We start from the raw sequence: 27,040 nt of genomic DNA on the forward strand, positions 1-27,040 counted from the left end.
ATGGGCAGTTCACATGTAAGTAGTTACTTAATTTGGATTGTCAAGAATGCAATGGTTTCCTGGTTATATTTTTGTCGATTTTCACTTTATATGGCATTAATACAGCTGCAAGTGAAGATTTAAACTCAAAATCTACTTTGTGGGGGAAACTTGTATGCAGCTGGCAACATTGCTTCATTACAGTACATGAATTATGAAATTATTTCTGCAACACACAAGTCCTGAGTGCTTTAAAGCTCCTTGTGGCTTAAACAGGGCAGCACTTTCATTATGAGAAAAAGAAATGATGCACAGGATGTCCTGAAAAAAATAATTTTAGTTAGTTTAGCAAATTTGTGTTGGAACATTCTGAACACTAAAATAATTCCCTAAAGATATATAAAAACTTCCTGTCTCAAAGGCCAATACTTTCAAAATTTGGCTGTTTATCACAATATGAACAATATGGACAGGATTAATCTCAAAGGGTAGTGTTTACAGAAGACTCCAATTAAAATCCGGCTGTTGGGATTTACTGCTTCAAATTACTGTATAAGTTTTGACTGAGACAACTTTTGCTAGCATTTGTCTGCATGAAGACATTTAACCTCAAAATTACCTGATTGTCAAAAACTCTTGTGTGACAACTCTGAATAACTCTGCAAGTTAGCTCCAATTTTAAAATTAGTGGATAAAAGCAATATTTATTCAGCAGAGCCTTTTCTCCTTGAATGTGCAATACGTGCAGTTTTGTATCAATGTATCAATAGAAGACAGCCTGCTTGCTGATACAGGCTAAAGTGAGTTTCTGTAAGGTTTATGCTTATCACGTAACTGTTTTTTAAATCCAAATTCAGCGAGGTCTGGAGACATGCCAAGGTTCTGATGCTTTTGGACCAGCTCCCCAGGACATTTTCTTTGGCAGAGTGAGCAAGACACTCCATGCCATTTGCATAAAGCTCCAGCTACAAATCCAAAGAGCTTTTTGTCTCCCTGCGAATGGGACAATGGTCCCATCTCGACATCATCTTTTTGCAGCCTGGCTGTTTGCCTAAGGGGAGAGGAGTGAGCAGTTCAGCAACACTCCCTGTGCCCAGCAACTGCACCTGTGCACAGGAGACAAGGCCAAGAAGGCTGCACAGGACACACACACGTCATAGGGTTGTCAGCAGGCATCTCCTGAGGGTCCTGGCCATGGAGAGCCTTTCAGTGGACAGTACATAGAATACGGTGCACATGGAATGGGCAAACACATTCCATTCACATTTAAACTGTGCAGAGGGGTTTAACTGTGGCAGGAGTGATCACAGCACTGCAGCTCAGGAAGGTTTAGCAGATTTATGAGCTCCATGCTGGACTAGGTAGTTTGGATGAGGGTGCAGTACACCACACTTGTGCTGTAGGCTACAGTGGGAACAGGGGTGATCCCATGTTGGAAGAGAATCCCATCGTTCAGCTCAAACTCACCTTTTGCAACTTTCTGTTGTTCCAAGAAAGTTACAGGTAATCTTGGAGAAGTGGCTGCATCTGTGTCAGAGAACTTCCAGAGAGCTTCTGGAAAAGCAGAATATAAAATAGAAGTTCTTGCTGGAGCTTTTCAGCTGCAGTTTGCTGTTTCTCCTGATGTCATGTTTTGTAACCACGGGCTCATGAGTGTCCTATGCATTGTGTTTTTTAAACCTCCAGAGCCAGTCTTACAAACTCGCGGAGGATATACGGAAACCAGCCGTAGGGGCAAGCAGTTTGTCAGCAGATGAGCCAGTAAGAACTTCTTTTGTGGAGGATGAAAGGGGCACTGTGGTGCTGCAACACCTTTTGGCTGTGGTTGATGGTGGCTTTGGGAGGCTCTGCAGTGCACAGAGGCAGCTTCTCTTTTGTGGTCAATACTGGTGTTAGAAAGCTGGGTAAAAATGGGTTGTTTCATTCTGTTTCATTCATACAGCAGAATTTTGTCTGCTTTGAAATTTCAGAAGTTAAAGTTTTATTTAATAGCTTCTGCTGGGAGAAGTATAAAATGAATCATCTGTGTCAAATGAGGTATTTTATTTGGTTAAATGAGTTTAGGTTTTAAAACTTTTTTTAACTATCATTCTTAAATCATTTTTTCTCATTGAAAGCTAACCATTCTTCAGTGAAAAGCTTCCATTATGTGGATGTTAAAAGGGAACTTTTCAATTCTATTAGAATGTCTCATTTTAAAATGGAGCTTTCATCAAAATTTGTATCTTCCTGAACATGTTCGTTTGAACAAAAGTTTCAAATTTTACTGAAAAAAATGCTTTCAGCAGAAATTTGCCAACCAATCCTAAAGTGTACCTTTCTCTCAGAAACTGAGCTCCCAATTAAAAGTTGCACCTAATGCAACATTACAACTCCAAATCTCCATATTTTTATGTGCATTTTTCTCTCTGAACTTGGTCCAGAACTTTTTTCCTCCTATCAAACAATGTTTTTGACTGCACATCCTTCAGGATTTAAAGTCTCTTAATTGCTTTCTGTGTTTGCAGTCTTGTATCAAGCTTATCTGTGCATCTGATGTCCTTAATATCAACACAAATAGAGTCAATCCACATGATAGATAGCTGCTCTGCTATAATGAAGATGATTTGGGACAATTTGGGAATAGCAGCAATGGTTTTCATTCTATGATTTGAAAAGTTTGATGGATTTTTACTTATGTGAAATTTTGTAATTTTTAAAAAAATCTTCTGTCTCTCAAAATTCCACGAAGACTATATGTGCATGATTCTGTCGTGTTTGTGAGTTTAATCTTGGGGTTGGGTGAGTTCTTTGGTTTTAATTCAGTTCTTTTGAGATTCTCTGCAACACCCTTGAGTTTCATCTTGTCATTGCAAAGGAGACTAAACCTTCCAGGGAGGACTGTATAGTATAAGGGGATGGCAGATTCTTGTGGGCCATATGGTTTGACAACTTGGAGGTCAAAAAGTAAGCATTACCTGGAGAACATATCTGCCCAAGGAGCCCTCTTGGGCATAAGCTCACAAAACTCACAAGGACTTCTTGTTGCCTGTGAACATTACAGTCCTTGTAGAAATGTTTCCCTAGCACAAGTATTACCACAGCATGATTTATTATCTCATCACGAAGCTCAACAATTGCTCTTTGTTGCTTCCCCTGGCAGACCAGTGTTCAGTGACAGGCGATTCTTGTTCAGTCCCTGGCCATAAGCCCACAGTCAGCAGAAGACAGAAATAACTTCTTGTTTAGCTGGGGAAGAGCTGTGGCGGATTCTTTTCATTTCCATGGTCCCTTATTATCCAGGATATTTGCTGTTCCTTTTAGATCTGAGGCTGTCCTGTAAGTGCTGCTGCAGTAGGTGTTAACAAGCATCTACCCGTGAAAAAATGATGATGCATTTGTGGCAAAAAAAAATAGAACCCACCTGAAATATCAGAGTTGCTACGTTTATATTTTACATGATGTAAATAGGTCAAGCAGTAAATGTTTACAAAAAACATTTTAAAATGCAAAGTATCTGGACTCTAATGCTCTTCTTTGTGTACAACAGTTCTAATATACTCTACCAAGTTCTGTTGTTACCGTTAAAGAGGTTTTTTTCCACTAGACTCTCATCTCCATTAGATGGGTTATTGGCACAAATCTGTTATATCTGGTAGCTCAAGCTTAGGTGCCTCAAAAGAGGGACCCCGAACAAAGAAACCCCTTGGCAACAACCCTCACAATCTAAACTCCCCATTCCTCATGCAACACTCCAGACCAGTGGTAATATTGGGGGTCTTCTCCCTCTGTATTGGTTCACTGTTTTGTTACCAAGTGGTTCCTATGTGGTCATCTTCACACGCCCTGAGGTTGGTTTTGGTGGGGGTTTTGGTCAGTTCTGTATTCCATGTTGGAATATGGTCCTTACTGTTCATATACCACAATCAATAGACTGTCCACTCTAGCCATTAATTTTTAAGTAATATTTAAGCTGCTGCCTTTGTCTGTTCTAACTATTACTAATGTTCTGGTTGTTCACATTTCACTACAATCTATCTTTAGTGTTCTCAATTATCAGATTATTAGCTCCGGATTTCTCTGTAATATATCTTTGACTTACACAACTTAGCCATATGGTTCAGATAAAGTTCAATTTGTAGTCCCAGAACTCTGACTACTTATGTCAAGCAAGAACTTAGCTACTTTCAAATAATATAAAATTTTCAACGGTTGCTCTCCAGAAAATGACTCTGCCTTTATTGTTAACTATGACCAGTGGCTGAAGCAGTGGATGGATTACTGCTGCTTTAGGTGACTCAGCTGACCTGGGAGATGTTGAAACTTCCTTCACCTCCTTCCTGTGAGGTAGAAAGGTGTTAGACACGCAAACCTCCAAGTTCTGTAGGCACAGTTGGTTAGTTGGACACTAAACATGCATGTCTGTATAGTACCAGCACTTCTGTGGGTCTGTGAATATATAGTGTCTTGCAAAGATGTATTTTAGAAACAATGAAGGGACCAAGGAGTAAAGCATGTCATCTTGGGGCTTCCCTGATGGGGTGCAACATGCTTCAAGTTCTTCTCCCTTTAAATAACTGAGCTTTAAAATACATGCAAGGGTGGGCATGATGTTCCCAGAGATTGTGCCCATGGATGTGAGCCCTTTGTACGTGTTCTTAAGTCATGTTAGCTTTCATGCTGGCAATACACAAGAATTTACTTCTGTTCCATCAAGGTTAGCTCATCATAAGTCTTAGTGGAGGTAATGAGTGTCAATTTTTTAATGACATAAGAACACTTGAGTTAAAAATCTGGTATCTCAGCTGAAAAAAGAGACAAAATATGCTGTTATCCAAGTGTCTTCCAACCAGGTATTATGATCAATAAAATAAAAGGAGTCTGCCTCCATCATAACAAAGAATTATTGGCAACTTGAAATACTAGATTTGTCTGTGGTGAGTAAAGCCATTTGTTTGCATTTTGTATGGCTTCCATTTGCAAGATAAGTAATCAAAGGAAGTGATGTGAGCATGACTCATGTCTAACCACAGGCAAAGTGTCTTTGAAGATTTCTAGCATCCTTTCCTGCCTTGGCTTCAGCAGCCTCACCAGGTGAGTCAGGCCCTTGTCAGTCCCATGTTCCCTCTTACCAGCCCCATGGAGGGGCTGGGTGCTCTCACACATCTCAGAGGTGTCTCTAAGAATCTGGATTGAGCCCTCTAGAAAAAAAAGGTGCAGTTTTGCAGCTTTGGATTCCCACTGCATGATGCCCTGGTAGCAAATAGATTTTGAAAGTACTCTGTGTTTAGGTGTTCCATCAACCACAAAAAGTTTTGAAAACATTAAAACTGGACAGTGTAAAATTCAGCCATGAGAGAACCACCCAAAAATTACATTTTTCTCTTAATTGTGGGTCTCTCTGTCATGGTGATGAGCATGGATAATTGGTTAAAAAAATACTGGATAAAAAAATAATCATAGATGATATATTAACAGAATATACAAGAATATACAAGAAACAGAAGGGATATTATAGGAGAAAGATGGTTTTAATTTTGCAGTTTAAATAACTGTCAGAGCAATTATCTTCACTACTGCCACTTGTTTGTTATAGGAAAAAGTAAATGTGACTGATTCTATTAAGATCTTGCTGTCACTGCAGGTTTAGTCCCAGATAAGGTTTGCACCTCTCAGTTTGGAAGGAGTAACAGAGTCATTGCAAAGGCTGTTGATTAATCCATAAAACTTATATATATATTGTATTCTCCAGTACAGAATTCATATAAAAATTGTTTTGATCCTGATAGCACCAAACCATCAGGAACAAGCAAGCTGGCAGTGTGTGTTGCTGTCATGCAGCTGTTAGACACAAAACAGCCACGAGGATTTGGGGGAATGACAGCCTGGCTGGCAGATGGCAGTTGGCATTTGGGGACACTGATACTGTTCTCTGAGCAGGCAAGGAGGCAGTTGGCAATCTTTCAGCTGCATATTGTGGTTGACAGAGAAAAATACTCCAACAAACAAAAACGAGAGGTATGTTTTACAAAATGGGTGAAGAAGGAACCTTGTGGACAAAAGGATGTCTTAAGGTTGCACTTTGCCAATTCATTTGTCAAAAATGTGTTTGTCAACCCCACCTTTTTATTACCACAGCACAAACCCCCGTGCTTGCTGATACAGCCCTGCTGCCAACACAGCCCAGCTCTTTGCTCTTGTTTGTTTTTAGATGTTAGTGCCCATCTACTCTGACCTGAGTGTAAAAGCCTTGACATTTCACAGAAATTTCTACCAGAATGACTGAGCCCCATTACTTGAAATTTACTGAAGAGCTTGCAGAAGAATCCCTTACTTTGGTGGAAGGATGATAGAAAACAGTGAAAGGATCATCTGGTAATATCCTCACCATGAGTTGCCTTTCCCAGTTAGATGAGACCTGACCTTGCCTACCAGTAGTTGCTTTTTGTTTCTTTTGCTTAGTCATTATATTAAAGAGGTCTAATATTTAGAAGTTTTTCTCATGGGAGTGCCCACACACTGCAGTAAAACGGGCTTTATCTGCTTTTTTGCCCTTTCTGACTGATGGTCTTGAGCTTTCTCAGCAGGTCAACCTTTTGTGTCTGGGAATGTCCATTTTAGTGAATCAGACAATGGATAAAGTACAAATGGAGCATCATGTTTTCAGTCTGTCTTTGGAAGTAGATCACACTCAAAATACAGCAGCCTACTCCTATGTTTGTTCTTGTGTTTTATTATTCTCCATGGATGGAAGTGTTTGAGATTAGTGATGAGGTTTGGGCTGTCTTGAAGAGTACTTTGGGTGGGAGTGCAGAGTTGCTTCTGATAACAGGATGTTATCCTGACATCATGTGATGTACTAGAAGGTTTTAACCACAAGATCTAAGAATATGTCCCTTTTTTCCTCCTAGTCATTAGTGTTAGTCTAGTTAACCCTGGATTCCAGTAGCTTTATAGCTCCTTAAAGAGTTCTACCAAGATAAATAATTAATCTTGAGTATATGTGTGTTTATAAAAAATTAATCGTGTAGGTGCTGATTTGCCAAAAGCTGTCTTCTGTGATCCAAGTGTATTAGATACAGTTTAACCAGCACACCCTGGTCCTGTTGTTTGTTATGCTAACAAGGTGACTAGATAGTTTGGAATATTTCCTGGTACATGGAGAAAATAAATTTTCTTCGCCACACAAAAGATAAAGACAGGAATCATAGAACTGGAAGGAAGGCACCTTGAGATGTCAACTCACTTAACCATTGCCTACAGCAATAATTAAATATCTGTGAAGAATGAGAAGCCCTGCCCAAACTGGTCCTGACAGCTCTCACAGTGCTGAGCTGGAGAAGTGGTTCATTAGCTGGAGACTGGGCTCTCCTAAGGTCTTTGAACTGATGGCTCAGGGACTGTGCATGGTGAGAACTGAGAAATCTCAACAGGTTCTAGAGCTTCCTGTCTAGGATGGGTTTTCAATTGTTTTGACTTTCAATTGTTTGTTTTCTGGTATTCCTGTCCTCACCTTTAGGACATTATGGATTGTTTGGGACTTGGCTTCCCAAAGAAATAGGATACAAGATGGTGCAATATTTATATATCTCTTATCCTAGCTGGAAATGTTGGAACCCACCAGACAACCTTAGATTAATTTACTAGCAAGGTGCTAATTTCAAAATCAGTAGTGCCTGTTATGTTTCTTGGAAATCTTAAGAACAGAGAGACTGTATTAGAAATCCCCTGAACAAAAGACTGAAGCATGAACTCAACCCTTCTAAAACACCAGAGAATCCAGTGTTGGGCCATTGTGCTTGTGTCCATCACAAGAATTGTTTCAGCTGCAGTAGGCAGTAGAGGAACCAAAATCAGGCAGACAGGAGCTGTAAATCTCTGGGAAATCAGGCAGAGAGGTTGCTGATGCTCATCTGCTTGATAGAAAGGAAAGCTCAGATTGATGCACATGGTACTAGTTTATGTCATTCTTTTTAAAACCTCATTTTTCTCCAATGGATTTTTTTAACATAATTAAATATATGTGAAGAAGAAGAAAATGGGTGGAAAAACTCTGTCATGATTGTGTAGCCCACCTCCAGTATCCACTGGTGATGCTTTCAGGTATGTGAGACATTCACATCAGGTTAATGGGTGCAGGCCCACAGGAGACCACTGGTGTCTGACAGGCAGCAGGCAGCTGAGCCTGAGACATCACTAACAGCACCAGAGATCTATGTTTAGACAACTAAATACTGCCCCAAATTTTATTCCTGATCCCACTTAAGTGTATGAGTTAATGCTGTAAAAAGCATGGCTGGGTCAGTCTGCCCTTTGTCTGCTGCCAATTGATTTAATTTTTATTTCTGTTAAACAACAGCCAAATAGAAGCTTGAAGTTAGACATCCACTAAATAAAGCACATAAATTTTATCTGGCAAAAATGAAGACTGGGGAAGGCACTCAGCATACCTGGATCAATCCAGCTCTTTTTAGAGCTTCACCTACAGAGCTTAGAGCTGTGTCCCATCTGCTCTGTTCAGCAGGCACACTCCTCCTGGCTTTTCCCAGTGATTTTCATTAAGGGTCTGTGCCTGGATTTATCCATGTACATCATCAGCATCAATCTCTGTTAGAGCTGCAGTGGGTGACCAGCACCCCGAGCAGCTGCTCCTTTCATTTTTCTGACAGTACTCCTCCATAAACCTGTTCCTGAGCAGGCTTGTGGCATCTGCATGAGAGGATGAAAATGCAAAAATAGCTGTGATTGCACAAGCTGTATTGTCAGCTGTTTTCAGGGAGGGCTCTTTTGCAATACAGGAAACTACCTGACACGCTCGTGGTAGCACTTCTGTTCTTGTCTACTGACAAATGAGCATTTTGTATCTACTGCAAGCTTATATGTCTTTAGCCTGAGGAAAATATTAGATTTTTAGGAGTGTCTGCAATGTATTGCAGAAACCTACCAGTGCTAAGTACTGATGCCTCAAATACATCAGAGCTCTCGTTCCTCCACCCCCACCACGTCCTTTTGGGTTTGCTGACCTTTGTTAAACTGCTTATTTGTGCTCCATAAGGGCTCCACATGCTGAAACATCAAAGAAAAATCTACAAAGCTTCTCTAAACATTGCAGATAATCTTCAACTATAAACTCATGTTACAGCTCCCTAAAGTCAGATGTAAATTATAGTAAGAAAAACTACTTGGTGTGCTTTAAAACAAATTAGAACAAAGCAAGTTGGTTTTAGATCTTTTATAAACTGACCAGTTTAATATAAATAATTTTTTGTCAATTTTAGCCAAAGCTGCAAGGGAAACAGATTATTGTCTAAAACATGCTTGAGTGAGACAAAAAACTATTCAGGATAAAAGAAAACAAGTTGACACAGGTCATAAATACAACTATGCTGGAAGTGAAAAGAATATTTTTACCATTAGAACTCTGGTCACATTAATTAGAATAGAGCTGTAGGAGAAATGAGAAAAAAACAAATGACTGGATGGAGCTGGACCAATTTGTGAAAGCAAGTTCCCTTATACCCTGTGTCCAGCTTCAAAGTTGTTTGCAATCTGTCCACCTGATATTTCAGACTCCACATCATGTTCTCACCAAATTTTCTAGAATACTTCTAATTCAGTGACTAATCTAATCTAAGTCCTAGCTCTAAAAAAATAACTATATTAAAGTGGTTCTGCCCATATTTTTAGAAGAAAAATGACTACAGGTTATAAATGGTATTCAACATCAATTGATTTTGCCATGTATCCCTTACAGAAAAATCCACCTGTCAAAATCTGCAGGGTAAGGAATACAACTCTTAAACAGCTCTCTCTGTCTTGCATTGGGAAGCTGTGTCAGTGGGAAGGTCAAGGATGAGACTCAGCAAGCAGTGAATTTTAGTCAGTGGTTCTCAGATGACCCAGGAGTTGGCTTTGACAGTCACTTACCACAGTGTCAGATTTCTCTCTATAAAGATGATGATAGTATTACACATGGTATTACAAAAATGGTATCCCCCAGGCACATCATTTAATGTTTTGCAGTGATTTTTTTTTTTTTTTTTTGAAGACAGAGGCTTTAGCAGAGCTGACTCAGTAAGTTCCCCTGGTGCTTTAAAACAAACATGTCTTGAACACCAAAACAGGACTTCCTTCCTGCATGATTTTTTGCCTTGAAAAGAAATGTTTCTGTATTTATGTCTTTCCAAATAATCATAAATCTACAATGTTATTTCAGCTTCTGGTGGTACTATTTTCCTGCGTGTTGCACCTGTGCTATACACAAACACAACACCTACAATACAAGTTGTACCTGGGAATGAGGGGCTCACTAAACCTGAGCATAAGTGACCAGCCATCAGGGCATGAGAGAGCAAACCACTCTCTCGAGGTCTGCCATGACCTTACCAGGACCACGTGCACCTGCAGTAGGGCTGGGCTGTGGGAGCTGCAAGAGGCAGCAGCACCAGCATGATAAGGGCAATTCCCACAGCCCAGCACTTCTGGTGGGCAAGGCAAGGCAAGGGACAAACCAGCTCCTGCCTTGATGTGTTTGTGCAGGTGTTTCTGTCCAGGCTGAATGTCTGAACAGTGGGAGACAATCCCAGATGAAACCTTTTTCTTCTCACCTCTCACCACTGCACCTTCTGTCCCAGGGCAGAAGGCAGTGAATGTGAAGCAACAGTTTTCAACCCCTATTGTTGCAGGGAATATGAGAGTCTATAAATTAGAATAGCACTTGGATAATTACAAAGTAGTCAAATGCTTACCTTTGATATGTTAGAACTTTTCTCTGTATTTTGTGCTACAGAATTTTCTCCTTTTTTTTCTGTTTTTTCAGCTGCTTCTTTGGTCCTTTTGGTTTGCTTAGCAAACAGCTCTAGAATAACTTCAGTATTGGCTGCCTAACATAGACAGCAAAATCTACCATAAGCATACCAACAGTACAGGGCCAAACTAGTGGTATTTCCCTGGAGCTTTCTCTTCTCCATGCTGAACTAACCCAGCTTTCTCATGCTGTCAGTCCATTTCCTTCATCCATCATCAAAGGAGAAGCACCTACACTCTGCCACAATAGAAAACTGGGAATGGAATTTATTGAATAGTTACCAGTGGATCTGCTTTCTAACTTTGTGGTTTTCCCTTTCCATTTTGACCCAAACTCTTGGGAAATTTGAAGACTGTTAAATAAAATCTCCACTAGAAAATATTAGTTATGTATATGCAACTATTTCCATCTTGTTTGAAAGGTTTAGGAAAACTTGTGTCAGCATACAGTAGGATACATCTTTAAAAGCAACATTTGTCATAATGATGGGGCAATCAAGTGTTACCTTCTGCTATAGAGATGAAGAGAAATTATTGCATTGTTATTGTACCTTACTAATTGTTGTAGTTGTAAAAATAACTTTCTGTTTCAGCTACCATTAGCAGTAGGTTATATCCTAGCTGCTCACTGCGTTGGAAAAGCCAGGTACCTAAATGGCTTCAGTCAATCACAAAGGCATATTGGTAAAGCAGTGTAGGGACTGGATTTGAGGTTTCCTCCTTGAGAACTGGCCCTTTGCCTTTTGACAGAGGACCCCTTGAGCCAGAGTTGTAGCTCTTCCACCAGAACTAGTAGATGACAGCATGAAGCTTTTGAAGCATACCAACAAACAGACTTTCAGACTGTATCTATACTTGTAAATAAACATGCTGTTCTCTGGCCTGCTGGGTATGTGGCAGAGCATGGCCCACAGCCATGTGCCTAAATTCTCTTTATTTCACAAGCAGAATGGTGTTGTGCCTAATGTCTTTCAGGAATGGTTTCTGCCCTGTGCTTCCCCCAGAGACAAGGAGGTTAATCAGCCATTTAACCTCTTCTGCTCCTCAGCAGGCTGGTGGCATTTTAAAAGCTGACTGCCATGCCCTGCAGTATCATAACTCTTAATTAACAGTGGTGGTGCCAGTGCCTGGCAGCTCTGCCAAGGAAGCAGCCTGATCCACGTGTTGCTGTTTAAATGGAAATGCCAAAGCACTGGCAGTGCCCACATAGACCCTTGAATCTGTGGTGTGCATACTGAATTGTGCTACTTGACTTAGGAGCCCAGGACCTACTTTCTACCTCTATTTTAGAGTTTGGGCATTTAAAATATTTGATTAATGATATTAGAGGAGCAGAACTTGTTGCTGTAATTGTGGTCTCTCTACCCTTTTCTGAGAAACAGAAGAAAGAAGGGTGTACCAGCATTGCATCTCCTGTGACTCACAGCTTGTCAGATTAGAAGGAGCAGGCACGGTTTTCTGTTTACATTGATATGTCAGGCTGTAAACTGCTGCAGTGGCTGTGGACTTTGAGTTTTTATCCTGTCCCTGTAAATTTAGCTCAATGTAGCCACGTGTATTATTTTGACAAAATAAAAAATAAACAAAAAAAAACTTCCCCAGCAACAACAAAAACCCCCATCTTTATCACATTATATATCTCCAATTATCTTTTTTGCATGAATGCATCAATACAAGAAAAGTTTTCCAGAGCAGCTTTTATCCAGATGATTGGGATTGTCCACAGTACTTAAAAATGTACTACAGAGGTAGTTCCTGCTTCTGCTAAGGTGTTTGTATTGGCCTGTTGTTAAAGTGATACAAACCAGTAATATTTAGTCTGGCATGAAGATGCCTAATAGGAAGTTGTTATCCTTAAATTATTTGAAAAAGCCAGAACTGGCAGAACAAAGTTATATAGATCATGTATGTCATATGGTGACATGTTATGTAGGGTGACATATATATATATATATATATATATATATATATATACACACATATTCCAGGAATCCTAGAGATAGATACAATTCAAAATTGTTTCCCATGTGTCTGTTCTGTCTCTGTCTTCCCAGTCAACCCACAAGCACCACCAGCACGGCTTTGACGCAGAGCGAGATGCCAAGAAAATACACAGTGCCTGCAAAGGAGCAGGTAAGAAAGACTTTGTAGATTTTGGGATTTTGTTCAAAAGGCAGATCAATATTATAAAGAGTATAGACATGAACTTAGGCAAATCAACTGTTCCAACCAATTTTAGGTAATCTTTATGCTTTCTCTCACATACTGACTCAAAGAACAGTCACACCCATGAAGATAACTGGGAAGGGAGGCCAGCTTGTTCCTCAAAGAGTGGTGTGATCTAGCTTGATAATTGCATGTCTCCAGAGGATTAGGGTAAACATGGTATTTGTTCCCTGTGATAGGATCATCAAGCTGCCAAGACTAATTTGACAGTCAGGGGGTCCAGCTAGTCAGGTCAGATTAAGGTCATGGTTATATATCCTTTCTCAGGCCTCCAGGGACCAGTAAAGAACATTATCACCCCCATATTTCATCAGAGTCCACCGCAGCTCCATCACTGAAAAGAATTTACAGTGATTTCAACCTTCATCAGTGATTTTCAACTGAAAATAACTATCCCTCACCATCTTCTGAGGTAGTTTGAAGTCAGTTTTGCCTGACTGCCCTGATGTGAGTGAAGAATGCATAACATTTCATGGGATCCTAGGGTCCATGGAGGTGACAATGTTCAGTAAAGGAAGAACATCCAGGCAGCACACAAGATCAATAAGTTATTAATTCACTCCAGGTATTTGCACAGTTAATATGTATTTAAGCATTTCTTCCTGGTATAGCAGTGACATTCAGAATCAGCTAGTTGAGTGTTGAATTTTAGGAGCTCTTCCTGTCGTATCAACTGAGACCTCTCAAGACAGTTGCCCAGAGGATTCTCCTAACTGAGAGTTTAACCCAGCATTATCCAATAGGAGTATAATTCCTTCTAAAATTGGACCATGCCTTCTGCCTTGGATCTAAGCAGGAAAAACTGGACGAGATGCCCTGAAGTTGTCCTCCATGTACCTGGTGGTGATATGAGGGATAAAAACATATCAGCTGTTCCTGAATACAATATAATATATATCTTTATCCTTTGTGCTACTCAGAAACTCTTGTTGATTCCAGCTTCTAAAAGCCTGAGATGAGGGCACGGCACAAAGCCCAGAGACAGTCACACAAAGGCACCAGATGGCAGAGCACAAGCAGAGTGTGTGGCAGTGACCACCAGCAGGATGTGTGGGCATCAGCAGACCTGGCACATGTCTTGCTGCCTTTGGTCTGCCATCCTAACCCTTGATATGCTTTGGGTATTTGGGCAGTGCCCATCACAAGCTGGGTCATATGTCTGTCCTGGCTCATATTCTCAATTTCAATTCTTGTCATGAAGTAATAATGCCTGAGTCAATCTGCTGGCCCTTAGATGGAAGTGCACCAGGACACCTGTGTTAGTACAACAGCTGCCCTATTGTGTCCTTCACACATCCAGGTAACATCACTGTGCTCCTGCCTCTTTTTAGCTGTCACAAATGCCTTCCAGCAGCTTTGTGCAGTGCAAACATCTGTTTATGTGCAAACACCTGTTTATATGGCACAGGGCAACTAAAGTATGAAAGCAAGGTCACTGCCTTTAGTAACCTCCTTCAAGCCATTGCATAAGTTAGATCTCAAAGCTGGCTGAGGGCTTTTCCCCTGGAGGGGGGCTGCGTGTTCAGCTCCCCTCTGTGATGGGCAGCACAGCAGCTGCATCTCTTTGGGCATCCCACGCTCCCACTTCACTCTGATTTTTGCCAAGCAAAACAGCATTGGCAGAGACTGAGACCATCCAGGCTGGTTCCAGCTCCTTTTCCTGTCTCCATTTAGCAGAATTAAAACCAATTTTTTCCAGGCTGTACATCCAGGCTTTAGGTTAATGAGCTGATTCAAACACATCCTTGCCTGCCCCAGCCTCTTGCCCAACTGCCCTCATTCCGTTGTGCCAGCACAGCATTCACATCCATAATAAATTGGATATGGTACCTGATTGCTTGGGACTACTCAAACAAGCATTGTCACCAAAAACGTGTACCTCAGCTATGGGCACTGGCATAACCCTGACTTTAGGAGCAGTGTCTGCCCTTCTCAAACAGAAGACTCAATTTCTTTGCTATGAACAGCATGAGATGGTGAAATTTTATTTTATTATCTGAACATTGTAGCTGACTACAGTTAAAATTATTAGATTCTACAAATCCGAAAGGTGGAACCACTGGGGATATATGTACAGGAATTTTTTTGTCTTCAGAGGTCACATTTTCTTTCCTCTGCATTAGATTCCTGATTATAAAATCCCTATGCACAACTTCTTTTTCAGGAACCAATGAAAAAAAAATTATTGAAGTCTTATCAAGTCGAACATCGGAGCAGAGACAACAAATAAAACAGAAGTACAAGGCTTTGTATAGCAAGGTATTTTGAAATAAGTGCCTCTCTGTTTGAAACCACTGCCTCTGAAAATACAGCCTACAGGACTCTGCTTTTGAAAATATCAAGGACATACTGGATTTAAGGAGGACACCAGTTACTTTCTGATTCAGAAATTCATTTTATCCCCTAAAATACTGATTATATTTCTAATTTTAGGCATCAGAATCGTCTTGAAGTCAGCCTTAACCAGATCAGAGCATTTTAGTCAAAGATGGGAGAGCTAGAAAATAATTCATAACTGAAATATAAAATGTTTCCATTGGTGTTCATCTTCAGCACATTCAGAAAAATAAGTTAATTTAAAAGGAAAATTTTAAGTTAGAGTCCCACTTAGAAGAGATGCAAATTCAGAGAAACTATTTGATCTTGCACAGCTATAATTTTTATTGAATTTAATAGAAGTAATACTGATTTCTTCCAGTGATGAAGTAGGACATATTGCAAAACTAAGAAGTTTCATTGGGCACTTGATTTCTGCAGGAGGAGGCATAAACTGAAAGAAAAATAAAGCTTCTAAAATATTACTTAAGTAAACAGCTGAATCCTGCAGACCTTATTATTAAATTGGTATTTTCTTAGTTTCTGCTTGCTCATTAATCAGTAGCAATAAGACAGTCAGCACTGAAGAGGAATGAAAGCCTTCTATATGTAAAATTTACTGCAAGCTTGGTACAGATTTTGGTTATATAAATACTATAGATTTTGTTCTATAATGAGGGTTAATAAAAATAGGCATTAGAAATTATCAAATGCCAGGAAACATCACAGTGACACCAGTTCATAGCAACCAATCTCGCTTTCCTGGGCAGACAGAATCTGAATGAGGCACAAGTGGTACCATCTCACTCTCCTGGTGCTCCAGGAACTTGCAGCATTTATGGTGTGTGTGTTGGAACTGCTCCAACACAGATGGCAGCCTTTGACTTGAGCAGTTGAGTGTCCACGTGCAGTTGTGTAAGCAGGAACTTGAGAATAATACACTTAGAGCTGGACTTCTCATTCAGTGTTCTGAACTTGTGAAGTGCTTCCCATACTGCAGGAAATTTTAACTGTAGAGACTTCAAATACATCCTCAGCTGGCATCCTCATCCTCTTCTCTAGGGTCTTACTAAATTTTGATTTGAGGTTGATGTGAATGGGTAAAAATGCTGTTTGCTTGGCACAAAAGCACCTTGCAGAAATCTGCTGCTTTTTCCAGGAAGTCAGCTTTAACCAAAACTGACAGAGAAGATTCTTCATTTGATCCCCTGTGTGGCAGCTCTTTCGAAGGACGAAGCTTCTGCATTTTGTTTCAGAGTAAACTCCCGTTAAGCTTTTCAAAACACTAGTTTGCATTTTTTTACACAAGTAAGAGTCATAACTGGACTGATATTGGCTGGTATTTGAAGATGGGACAATCATTTCAATCAATCTGAAACCAAAATTTTTAGGGAACTTATTTTGAAAAAAAAAGTCTCCGTATTTTAAGGCCTTTTTAAAAATGTTTTGTCACTTTTTGCTACAGAAGGAGCTAAAGCTAAAATCATTAAATTTGCTGAAACAAATTAAGAAATCCTCTAATCTCACCTCAGCTTCTGCACTAACCCTCCTGACTGTCCCCACAGGAGATGGAAGAGGACCTGAAGGGAGATCTGAGTGGGAATTTTGAAAAGGCTGTGCTGGCTTTGCTGGACTTGCCCTGCGAGTACGAGGCCCGAGAGCTTCGGAAGGCGATGAAGGGAGCTGGGACAGATGAGGCGCTGCTGATTGAGATCCTCTGCACGCGGAACAATCAGGTTGGGACACCATGTGTGGCCTTCCTTAGGCAGCAGGACAAAGAGCTCATCAAGGGGATCCCTGGGAGGAGGAAGAGGGACCAGACCAGCCTCTGTGGCTGAAATGCCTCTTGCCAGTGTTTGCAGCAATAAGATTGGCGTACTAGAGCTAAGGCAAGGAGTTAAGAGCAATAAAATTAACATTCCTTCCTTTATCCTACTCCTACCTTCCTTGGATGGCATGGAGGTGTAATAAATGCCAATCACTCGCTTTGTGATTTTTGGAAATTTAATAAAAATAAAAATGGTTATATAAAAAAATTAGTAATACACATACAATAATAAAAGTTAAACAATTTAGAGTAGGACAATTTATGAGACAATAAGAGCAAAGAAGGTAGCCCGGGACTACCGTCTTCTCTCCCTTCTGGACAAAGGCTAGGAAGGAGAAGGGCCCAAAACAAAGAGAAGTCTTCCTTTTTAAGCCTTCGGTTTATGACTATTCATATTTTACGTAAAACAAGTAATTTTCAGCTGTTTCTTGTCACAAAAGCTTTCTGTTACTTAAAAAAACACATGAGAGTATTCGTCCTTGAGAAAGTTAGGTTCTGTGGATAAGAGGCCATAAATTCTTCTTCACTAGAAGGTTTAGGGGCCCCTGTGAATGTTATCTCTGTGCTGAGGAGTTTTTCTTCTTGAGCAAAACAAATATCACACACATACACAACTTCTATTGTACTACAACTTATTGTTAATTACAAAACTACATTCACTATATTATTCAAATGTTAATACAGTGTAACTTTTCTACCTAGCATATTACATATAGTAAATATCTGCGTAGAGCCACACAATATGACTTTTTCACAGAGGCAACACCAGAGAGAAGAATTCCCAGACACATGCTAAAGGGCAGCTTTGGCACTGCTCTGATGGTTCAGAGGTACAGGAACATGATCCTAGTGAAAAAAAAAAAAAGGAAAAAAAAAAGTTAGCTCTTGCTTAAATGATGGGGAAAACCATAGGGAAACCTGCATGAATCAGGCACCCCTCAAAGCACTGTCCTCAATGGGGACTGGGAATTCTTGGCTTCTCCCAGCCCCATGGTTGCTATGCTTTACACACTACAGGGATGGTGCTGACTTGCTGGTGTTTTGTTTGCTCATTTATTTATTAATTAATAAGATTTTATTTGTTTTGTTTGCTCATTTATTTATTAATTAATAAGATTTTATTTATTTGATTATTACTTTATTTATTTATTGTTTTCCTAGGAAATTGTAAACATAAAGGAGGCCTACAAACGTTGTAAGTAGTTTTATCTTTCAAAAGGCTTCATTTAAATCCTTTCTCACTGGTTGAACTCTCACAGGTTTTTTTTCTTCCCAGTGTTTGATAGGGATCTAGAGTCTGATGTTAAGAGTGACACCAGTGGCTCCCTGCGGAAGATATTAGTCATGGTGCTAGAGGTAAGGCTGGGGACTTTCCTCTGATGCATCTGCCTGACAGAGATGTTTCCTTTTTTCCCTAAGAAATCATAATTAGTATATGCTGGTATTGATAATAATGCTGTTATGATATGTAATATAATAATGAGGTAATTACAGTAAAAAAGGGCATTCTTCAGTGTAAGAGCCTCTCATATCTATGGCTTTTTAGTATGTACAAGTTTGTTTATGAAGCCACAGATAATTTTATAAATATTGATACTTTGAAAATAAACAGATTGGTTTTTTATACCATGGTAAACACTAGGATAGACATTTGATGTCATTGCCCTATTATTTTGAATTTTGCCCCAAACCATTAAATTTTATTTCCATCTCAGCTAAGGACTTTAGAATTCAGATACAGAACAACTAAGAAAGAGATTGCTGTTATATTAATTTTTCATTCATCAAAAAAAGAGTATTTTCCATTAGAACACATTTTTGTTTGAATCTCTTTCATAAAATAAAGGAAAAAATCAATACCTTCATAAAGACACATTAAAACTAAGAAAAATAGGAGCACATCAAGAAATGCAGCGTGGTGGTCAATCTGATCTGACAGCCCTGGAAAATGAAAAGACTGAATGAAGAAAAGTTTTAATGACATAACAGTCACACCACTAAATACATCAGAGTTAAGATTCTCATTCTGGGAAGCATTGATACAGCACTCAGCATTGATACAGCTCTTTCTAATGTCTTGTATACTTTCAGGAGTGGCAAATACATTTATTCTGTTTTTTTCTTTTCGTCAGTCAGTCCTTCATAATTTACCCCAGAGATGACAGTGTTGGTGAACGCTCAGAGTACGTAGGTTAGTCAGGAAACATTTCACAGCTACCAGGGCATATCCAGCACTGTGAGAAGCATCAGCCCTTCGCTGGCACCTCCCTGCTCTGGGCCATGGGCGGTGCAGCCCCGCTGGGGCTGGGGACAAACCCCGCTCGGAGGGTTCGTGCCTGAGGGCAGCGGGCCGGGCCCCGCCGCGGGCCCGCGCCAGCAGATGGCGGCAGAGCTCCGAGCGAGAGGGCTGTGAGGGCCAACACTCGGCCCGGTGTTTGCTACGGCTGTCTCCTTTTCTGCAGGCAACCCGAGACGAGACCCAACAGGTCAGTGCAGAGCTTGCTGAGCAGGATGCCTCAGATCTGTATAAAGTAAGTGCAGTTGTGCAAAAATCCCGTTTTTCCCCGTGCTGTGTAGCAAGGGCTACCTCAGGGAACTGAAGAAACCAAGCCCAGGGGCAAAGGCAGCGCAAGGAGAGGAGCAAGGGGGGCATGGGCTGGAGCTTGGGGGATCAAGGGCTCTGGCTGAGCCCACGTCTCTACTGTGTATAACAATGCTTACAAAAAATAACATGTGGTTTTGAAGGCAGGAGAAGGCCGCTGGGGAACAGAGGAGCTGGCTTTCAACGTGGTCCTAGCAAAGAGAAGCTATAGCCAGCTGAGAGCTACTTTTCAAGCCTATGAAAAGGTGAGTTTATCTTCTGCAACATGGGTTGCATAGGCCCTGACATACAGGTGCAGACCTTACAATGATGTGTAAAGATCTGAAGAGCCTTTTCCAACCTAAATGATTCTATGTAAAGCGGACAATCCTTTATCTGCCATTTTGTAACTTCTTGAATGCTTTAAGAATCTTGGAAAACATATTTATACAACTGTATCCTGAGCATACAGAAATAGGTGATTTACAGGAGAAGCTGTACATTCTGCCAGTGAAGAACCCATTCCCCTTCACAACTACACATTATTCAGCCAAAGAAATGTCACAATGTCTGTTCCTTCCCACAGCTGCAAGGCAGTGTACCCCCGCTCCTGCAGCAGGACTCCTGTCCTGAAGGAAAGAATTGCTCTTCTGGTCTTTTCTTCTCTTAAGCAGAGCCTGGCAAGGTGTCTCTTCCTGTTACCCCCCTTCCCACGCTCATATTGGCTGAGGAGAAGTTTATCTCCAGCCTTTTCCTCTCTCCCACACTGGGCTGATGGCCTGTGCAGGTGCTTTGCTGTGCTTTCCCCTGTCTCCAAACATAAGGCAAAGTAGGCAGCAGGATCCTGGCTGTTTAGTACTTCTCCCTGTGTCACCCAACAGGGACCTTTTACTCATGCCTGGGCCTGCACCTGACCTGATATGAAGATACCTTGTTTGGAAATTACTTCTGAAAGTCAAAGCAATGGGAGATCCAAGGTCCTTCTCCTAGCAGCAAGGTGGAAGCTCAGCAGTGACATTCTCAGGAAAGAATCTCCCTCCAGCCTCTGGCTCACAGTCCTGAACTTCCCTGGGAAGACTCTGAGTTCATCTGAAAACTGTTGCCTTAGGCACTGAAGATGAAAAGAGCTCAAGTCAAAGTCATATTTCCGTGTCAGCATAATAAGGAACCAATAGCTACAAAAACGTTTGCAGCTTAATCCAAGTTTAGGGTTGTTGCTGGCTGGAGAACAAACCCAGTCACAAACTGATACTCTCTCCCTTGGGGTGGCCAGACCCTGGAGGTTCAGTTAAATGCTCCAATAGCCAAGCTACCTTGTCTTTTTGATTCCTAAAGCCAAGCAGATTGGGTTGCCCAAGCCAACCCACCACATCCTGCCTGGCTGCACTCAAAGTAGAAATAGGCCAAGATTAGAGCCTAAATCTTGCAAACATGCCCTTCTTTTCAGCTGGAGAGAAACACAGGGCAAGATCCAAACCAGGTTGGTGGTTTGCAGAACTTAAGTCCTAAAGCCTCACGTGGTGCCCTTGCTGCCTTGTACACACAGTCTCCCAGCTCTGACCTAAAAGTCATTCTTGAATCATGCAGGGACATCCTGATACACAAAGCAGAACAAAGTAAAAGTTTTTGAGGTTCCTGAAGTTCACAAAAGTCAGGATAAACTGTGTTTTGAAGAGACAGTCTGCTTCTCCAATTCCCTACAGAATAATACAAAAACTCCGGGACAACTGCGGTGCTTGTAAACTTTGCCTGAGAAGCCAAAGACAATAAGTAACAGAACTTCAGAGAGTTGGTAAAGCTCCAAAAAATTATCTTATTTACGTGGGAGCCATTCAGAGTCTTTGATAGAGGGGCTAGAGAAAGCTTGAACAGTTTCTGCTAACCAGGGGTCACTCAAGAAGGAGCTGCAGCTTCTTTGTCCTGGAATCTGTCAGATACCTGGGACTGCATGATGTAGATTATCCATCACTTAACCACTGTGCCTTACCTGGCTGCATAGACCTTCTCTTGGTGCCAGTGGATCTGTGAGCACTTACACCAGAGGAGAACTTCATTTATCCTCGAATTACTCCTTTGGAAAGGCTCTGAAGGATCTGGATTGACCTTTTGCCATTGGATCCCGAATCTGATGCTGGTTTGGATAGTGGGAAGACAGGTACAAACAGAAACTCTTATGGCTCCTTTTTGTTCTCATAGGTGTGTGGGAAGGACATAGAAGAATCCATTAAAAGTGAAACATCTGGAGATCTGGAGAAGGCTTATCTGACTCTAGGTAAAAAGCAGTAATTTCAAGACCTTTCTTTTCTAGTTCTTGGCATCACCTGACATTGGCTGTTGGAGGTCTGTGTACGGGCTGGCAACAGCCATTGAGTTACCCCTCAACTGAGCTAACACACCTGCCAGGGAAAAAAGAGACAGTTTTCAGGAGTGATTAGGACTCCTTGGTTTTAAAAATGAAGCTTGCCAGACACAGCTCCTTTCCACACAGCTAAATTATTTGCCCTCTAACACAGGGTAGCCACCTCCAAGCTGCCCCTGGGACCATGGCTGGTGATAACTTCCAGCAGATGCTTGGGCACCATGAGAAGTGTTCTAGCCAGCCACTACAAAAATGTACAGGGTCCTTGACAGCAATTTAGCACTAGGGTTGGGTTTGACCAGTATTTAAACCCATGCCCTGTCTCTGGTTAGCTCACTGTTACCCATCTGGATTTAGGCTCTCCCAGATCTTTCTCCTGTGATCTGCAGAGTGAGCAGCTACCCCAAGAACAGATGGGCAAGAGGAATCCCATAGGGGCAAATGCTCATTCTCATTCATGTCACTTCCACTGTGGAATGGCAGAGTAGTCAGTGCTGGTAGTCTCTTGTGGAAAAATGGACATCCCCATTCAGACTCCAAGATTTCTCCTTGCATACTGATAGGAGATCCATCTCTGAATAAAAAGCCCTGCCAGCTCATATGTCTAATCATAAACACTAGAATTTTATTTTCTTTATTTAATTCTGCTTGAAGTTGTATCACAAACTGTAAATGTGCAAGTATAATGAGGGCTCTTACTGTTTTCTTTAGTCAGCTGTGCCAAAGACTGCCCAGGTTACTTTGCCACACTTCTGCACAAGTCGATGAAAGGAGCTGGGACTGATGAAGACACCTTGATTCGCATCCTTGTGACCAGGGCTGAGGTAGGGTACCCTGTGTCCTGTAATGCCTCACATCAGCTCTGGGAGAAATACAAATGTAGAGGGTATGGAGTAAGTCCTGACAGATTTCAGCTCAGTGACATCAATGGTCACACTCTGCTTCTGTACCCAGGCACCTCTAATTGTGATATTTCATCTGTTTCTGTTTTCAAAGGAACTAAACCAGTAAGCATGTAGGCAATTTCAAGTTGAGTCAACTGTACCTGGTTAAAACCAACCCATGGGGAGGTCTGGCCCCAGTAGGATATGTAAAAGTAATTCCTAGTTAATTAATGATAAAGCAGCAGTTTCCAGTTTGAGAATTGCTTATAAACATATGTTGCCAATTTTCTCTGATTCCAGCTGGGAAAAACAGCTGGGGAGGAGGGAAGAAAAATAAAAAGCTAAAGGAGTTAACTGTCATTTTAAGAAGCACAAAACTTCACAACACATTTGAGATATTTAAGCACAATCTTTAAGTATTCCTTCTAAGGAACCAGCTACTGTAGGTTGTAACCCCGAGGCTGTTTCAATTGACACAGAGGAGGAGCCTTTCACAGGCATGGGGAAAGCATATTTCTCAATGATCCACAGTGAGAAAAATTAGGCTCCAGGGTATTTTCTCTCTTAAGACACAGTCCAGTCATTATAAGATGCAAACCCCACAGAGATAAAGATCAGACCTGTGCTGTAGGTACCTTTTTACAGGAAAGCTCAAGACAAGGAGTTTGTTTCTCCCCCCTAGTAACCAGAAAATTACTTCTATGGATGGAACAAAACTCTTTTAGCCATACTCCTGGGTCGTGCCTCTTTCCCTGTTTGCCACCAAGGGATGACCTCAGGAATTCACAGCGACTTGTGTGAGTTTTTCCAGTACCAAGGGTGTGCTGGCACAGCACCACTGGGCAGAGATTCTCCCAACCATCTGGCATAGCTTTCCATGCAGGCCCTCTTCACAGTTAGCATCCCTTCATCCCCATCTGACATTGGCTTACCTCGAATTCAGATGTTAAGCTGAAAGTCCTCCAAGATTTTTAGACCTCCTGTGTTCTACTCCCCTACTCCCACTGGATGTGGTGGCCTTGAATCAGACCTCAGGGGTGCTGGAAGGAGCAGGGCACATTACCCAAAGCATTCACCACTCTTCTAAAGAGGCTCTTGGTGTCTCCTCAGAGTGACCTGCCAGCAATAAAGGAGAAGTTCCAGCAAATGTACAAGAAGCCATTAGCTGAAGCTGTCCGATCTGACACCTCTGGCGACTTCAGAAAGTTGCTGCTGGCAATTTTGCACTAACAGCCCATCAAGAATGAAGAGGCATGCTGAGCAGCATCTCTTGATTGCTTTCCAAAAATCATCCAAAAAATGTGGCATTAGCACAAAGAAAAAAATCCAATTTATTTTCTTTCCAGCCGGGAAATATGTTGCCAAGTAATGTTGGATGTGAGGCTTATGTTATGGCTATCTTGCCAAATGCCTTTAAGCAATAAAGACATGTTGAAAAAACTAGATATAAAGTGACCTCTTTGTGTTTGCATATGTGGAGGAATCTTCTGTCATTGTTTCTTCTGGGTAGATTTTCTGTCTTTCTCTCATTCTGAATATTATCCCTGTGCTTTCCTAAATTCAATGAGTGTCATGTCATGCTGTTACAGTCCTGCCAAGAGAAAATGGATAGTAATTTCTTCTCAGCTCATTATCACAGCTCTTTAAACAACCTGAGGGCTGTGAATTAATGATTTAAGTCAGGCCCTGACTAAAATCCTGCTGTCAACAGGGAAAGCAAGAGTGATTTCCCTATCTGTGAGTTGCCCTCTCAGCAGTCACCTCCTAAATTATCCCGCGAAGGAGATAAGGACTTGCAGTCTCCACCAGCACCACCTCTGGGAATATGGTGCAGGAGCATCACAGGGGAAGAGGAGGGTCTTTCATGAGGTAGATGTCAGGCAAGAAATACTGTTCCAAAGAGGAAGGCATGGGCCTCAGGACAGCTGCATGGTCTTCATCCTGGGATATTTCTGACTGAATAAAACTCTGAGCAACCTGGTTGGATCTCATGGCTAATCCTGCTTTGTGCAGGAGCTTGAATTAGAGACCACTGGAGGTCCCTTCCTCCCTGAATTACCCTAAGATCTTATACAAGAGAAGATGTAGATGAAAAATAAAACCTGATGGCTAGGGTTCGTGAGTGTTTCTCTTTGTCTGGCCCCTTCTGCCTCTTAAGTCCACCACCCCTCTGCATGATGAAGGGTCTTTCAGGCCTTCTGAGGTGTGTTGACTGATAGCATTATATTCCCATTGAAAACAGTATTTCTGAAACACTTGACCTGTTTCTCCCCTCTTGGATCAATGTCACAGCAGTAGCACCTGGCCATCTAGTTATAAGATGGAGCAGTATAAATGAGAGATGGGAAAGATTTGTGGCTTTTAAGAACAATGATTGATGTCTCACACAGGTGTAATAGGCTGTTATGGCATTTTAAAGGCCTGATCCTTCTTTGGGAACATTTCTAGCAACCTAAAAATATCAGGGGCAGATCCTGAATACCTGAATGCCTTTATCACAGGCATTTTAATGTTCAGACCCAACAGCAACAGAGCAATGTAGGATCTAAGTATCTTCTGATTGCTGTTGCCATGGGTCTCTTGTAACCAGAGACTATAGAAAGGATAGATGAAGAATCTACTTTGGTGTCCAGTGATAGGGTGATATTTTATCCTCAGCACACTGTATGCTCAGACCAAGATAAGCTGGCAGGTACCCATTCTCAAATGATGGAGTTTGAAGAAAATCCCAGTGGTTGCCTGAAATACACATGAAGTAGCTGATTTAGGCAAAGGATTTGTTTTAAAATATTCCAACAAAAGTGCCCAAAGCTGTATGAGTGGTTTCTGTGAAACCTCTCAAAACTCAGCACTCTTTAAACCAGCTACATCCTTATTTAATGTGAAGCACATAACTTTGGCAGCCAAATTTATTCTTGCCTGAAGACTGTTTTAATTAATGCTAGTAGGTCATTCTGAGTAAAGAAGAGTGCCATTGCTTTCATCTTAATCTTTCACTCTTTAATTAGAGACTGGCCTGAAACCAAGCCAGGAGCCCACACATCTTCACACCCACGTATACTGGGCCAAAGTCATTATTGAATTACATGCTGTATCTCTCTATCTGTGCACAGTGCAAACAGTGACTCTTGGGAAGTTGCTCTGTGACTCCATTGCTGTAAAACATGTCCCCATGCCTCTGTAAGTTTAGGGCAGGGGTTCAAGACCAGTATCTATAGATGTAGTCTGTTGCCTACAAAACCAGAACATGTTGGAGTCCAGAGCATCTCTCTGATCGCCCTGGAGGGTCTGGGAACACCAGCAGAGGGGTCTGGGACACAAGCAGAAGGTTTGGAACCTGTACAGGGGGGTTGGAGTCTGTACAGGGGGGTTGGAAACCTTGGCACAGAGCCAGGAGGAATCACAAGCCAAGATAATTTGAAATAAGTAGCTGTTAGTTTATCACAGAGTGTGAATGTAGAATCTAGGATTTTTAGTATATGGGTTTGAAGAGGCAAGATGGAGGAACTGGGGAGTAGTCCTGTCCTCCTTGTTCTTGTTCTCGTCCCCCATTTTCTGCTGAGTTGGATCACTAGGACTGGTTTAGTATAGAAATGACATGTTAACATAGGTAGTAAGTATTGGTAAAATTTTGTACATAAGAAGTACGTTGTGGACGGTGGTTGGGTCAGGGAGACAGTACAAAAGCTCCAGGACCCTCTGATCCACCCCAAACTGCCACGTGCTCTGCTGGGGACACCTTGCAGAGCTGAGAAAGAACCAAGAGACAATGAAAGAATAAACAACCTTGGAAACACGGACTGGCAGACTCAGTTTGTCTTCTCTGGCTCTGGTGCTGGACCTTTCAAGCAGGAAAAGCTCGAAAACCCTACATACCTCAGGGAACAGCAAGCCCGAGGTGAATCTCAGGGAAAACCAACCCTGAGAAGAACATAGCCCAGATTCTTCAAATAAGCCTTAGTTCAGCATTAAGTGTTATACCAATGTGAACGGCAGCTGTGACAACAGCACTCAGGGAAATTATGTTTGCTGAGCAGCTAAACAGAAAAGTAATAACATAGTAGTTACAGAGGAATGAGAGA

The 27,040-nt window shown here is 41.4% G+C and overlaps 1 protein-coding gene across 1 annotated transcript; it reads left to right on the forward strand.

Annotated features, from left to right (window-relative positions):
* ANXA13 (annexin A13) lies at positions 1–24,371 on the forward strand. Its single transcript, XM_063419357.1, has 12 exons — positions 1–15; positions 1,666–1,740; positions 12,819–12,897; positions 15,155–15,249; positions 16,872–17,042; positions 18,296–18,329; positions 18,411–18,490; positions 19,597–19,665; positions 19,880–19,981; positions 21,912–21,987; positions 22,786–22,898; positions 24,069–24,371. The coding sequence occupies exons 1-12, from the start codon at positions 1–3 to the stop codon at positions 24,186–24,188; spliced, it is 1,029 nt and encodes a 342-aa protein (XP_063275427.1). The 3' UTR covers positions 24,189–24,371.
* The last annotated feature ends 2,669 nt before the right edge of the window (positions 24,372–27,040 follow it).

The sequence above is a fragment of the Prinia subflava genome, chromosome 1 (genome assembly GCF_021018805.1).
Source record: "Prinia subflava isolate CZ2003 ecotype Zambia chromosome 1, Cam_Psub_1.2, whole genome shotgun sequence".
NCBI classification, from domain to species: Eukaryota; Metazoa; Chordata; class Aves; order Passeriformes; family Cisticolidae; genus Prinia; species Prinia subflava.

Bases quoted from the DNA above. Each gene is read 5' to 3' on its own strand.
- ANXA13 (XM_063419357.1), top strand. The intron at 18,491-19,596 runs GTAAGGCTGGGG...CCTTTTCTGCAG, and splicing joins TATTAGTCATGGTGCTAGAG to GCAACCCGAGACGAGACCCA. The intron at 22,899-24,068 runs GTAGGGTACCCT...GTGTCTCCTCAG, and splicing joins TCCTTGTGACCAGGGCTGAG to AGTGACCTGCCAGCAATAAA.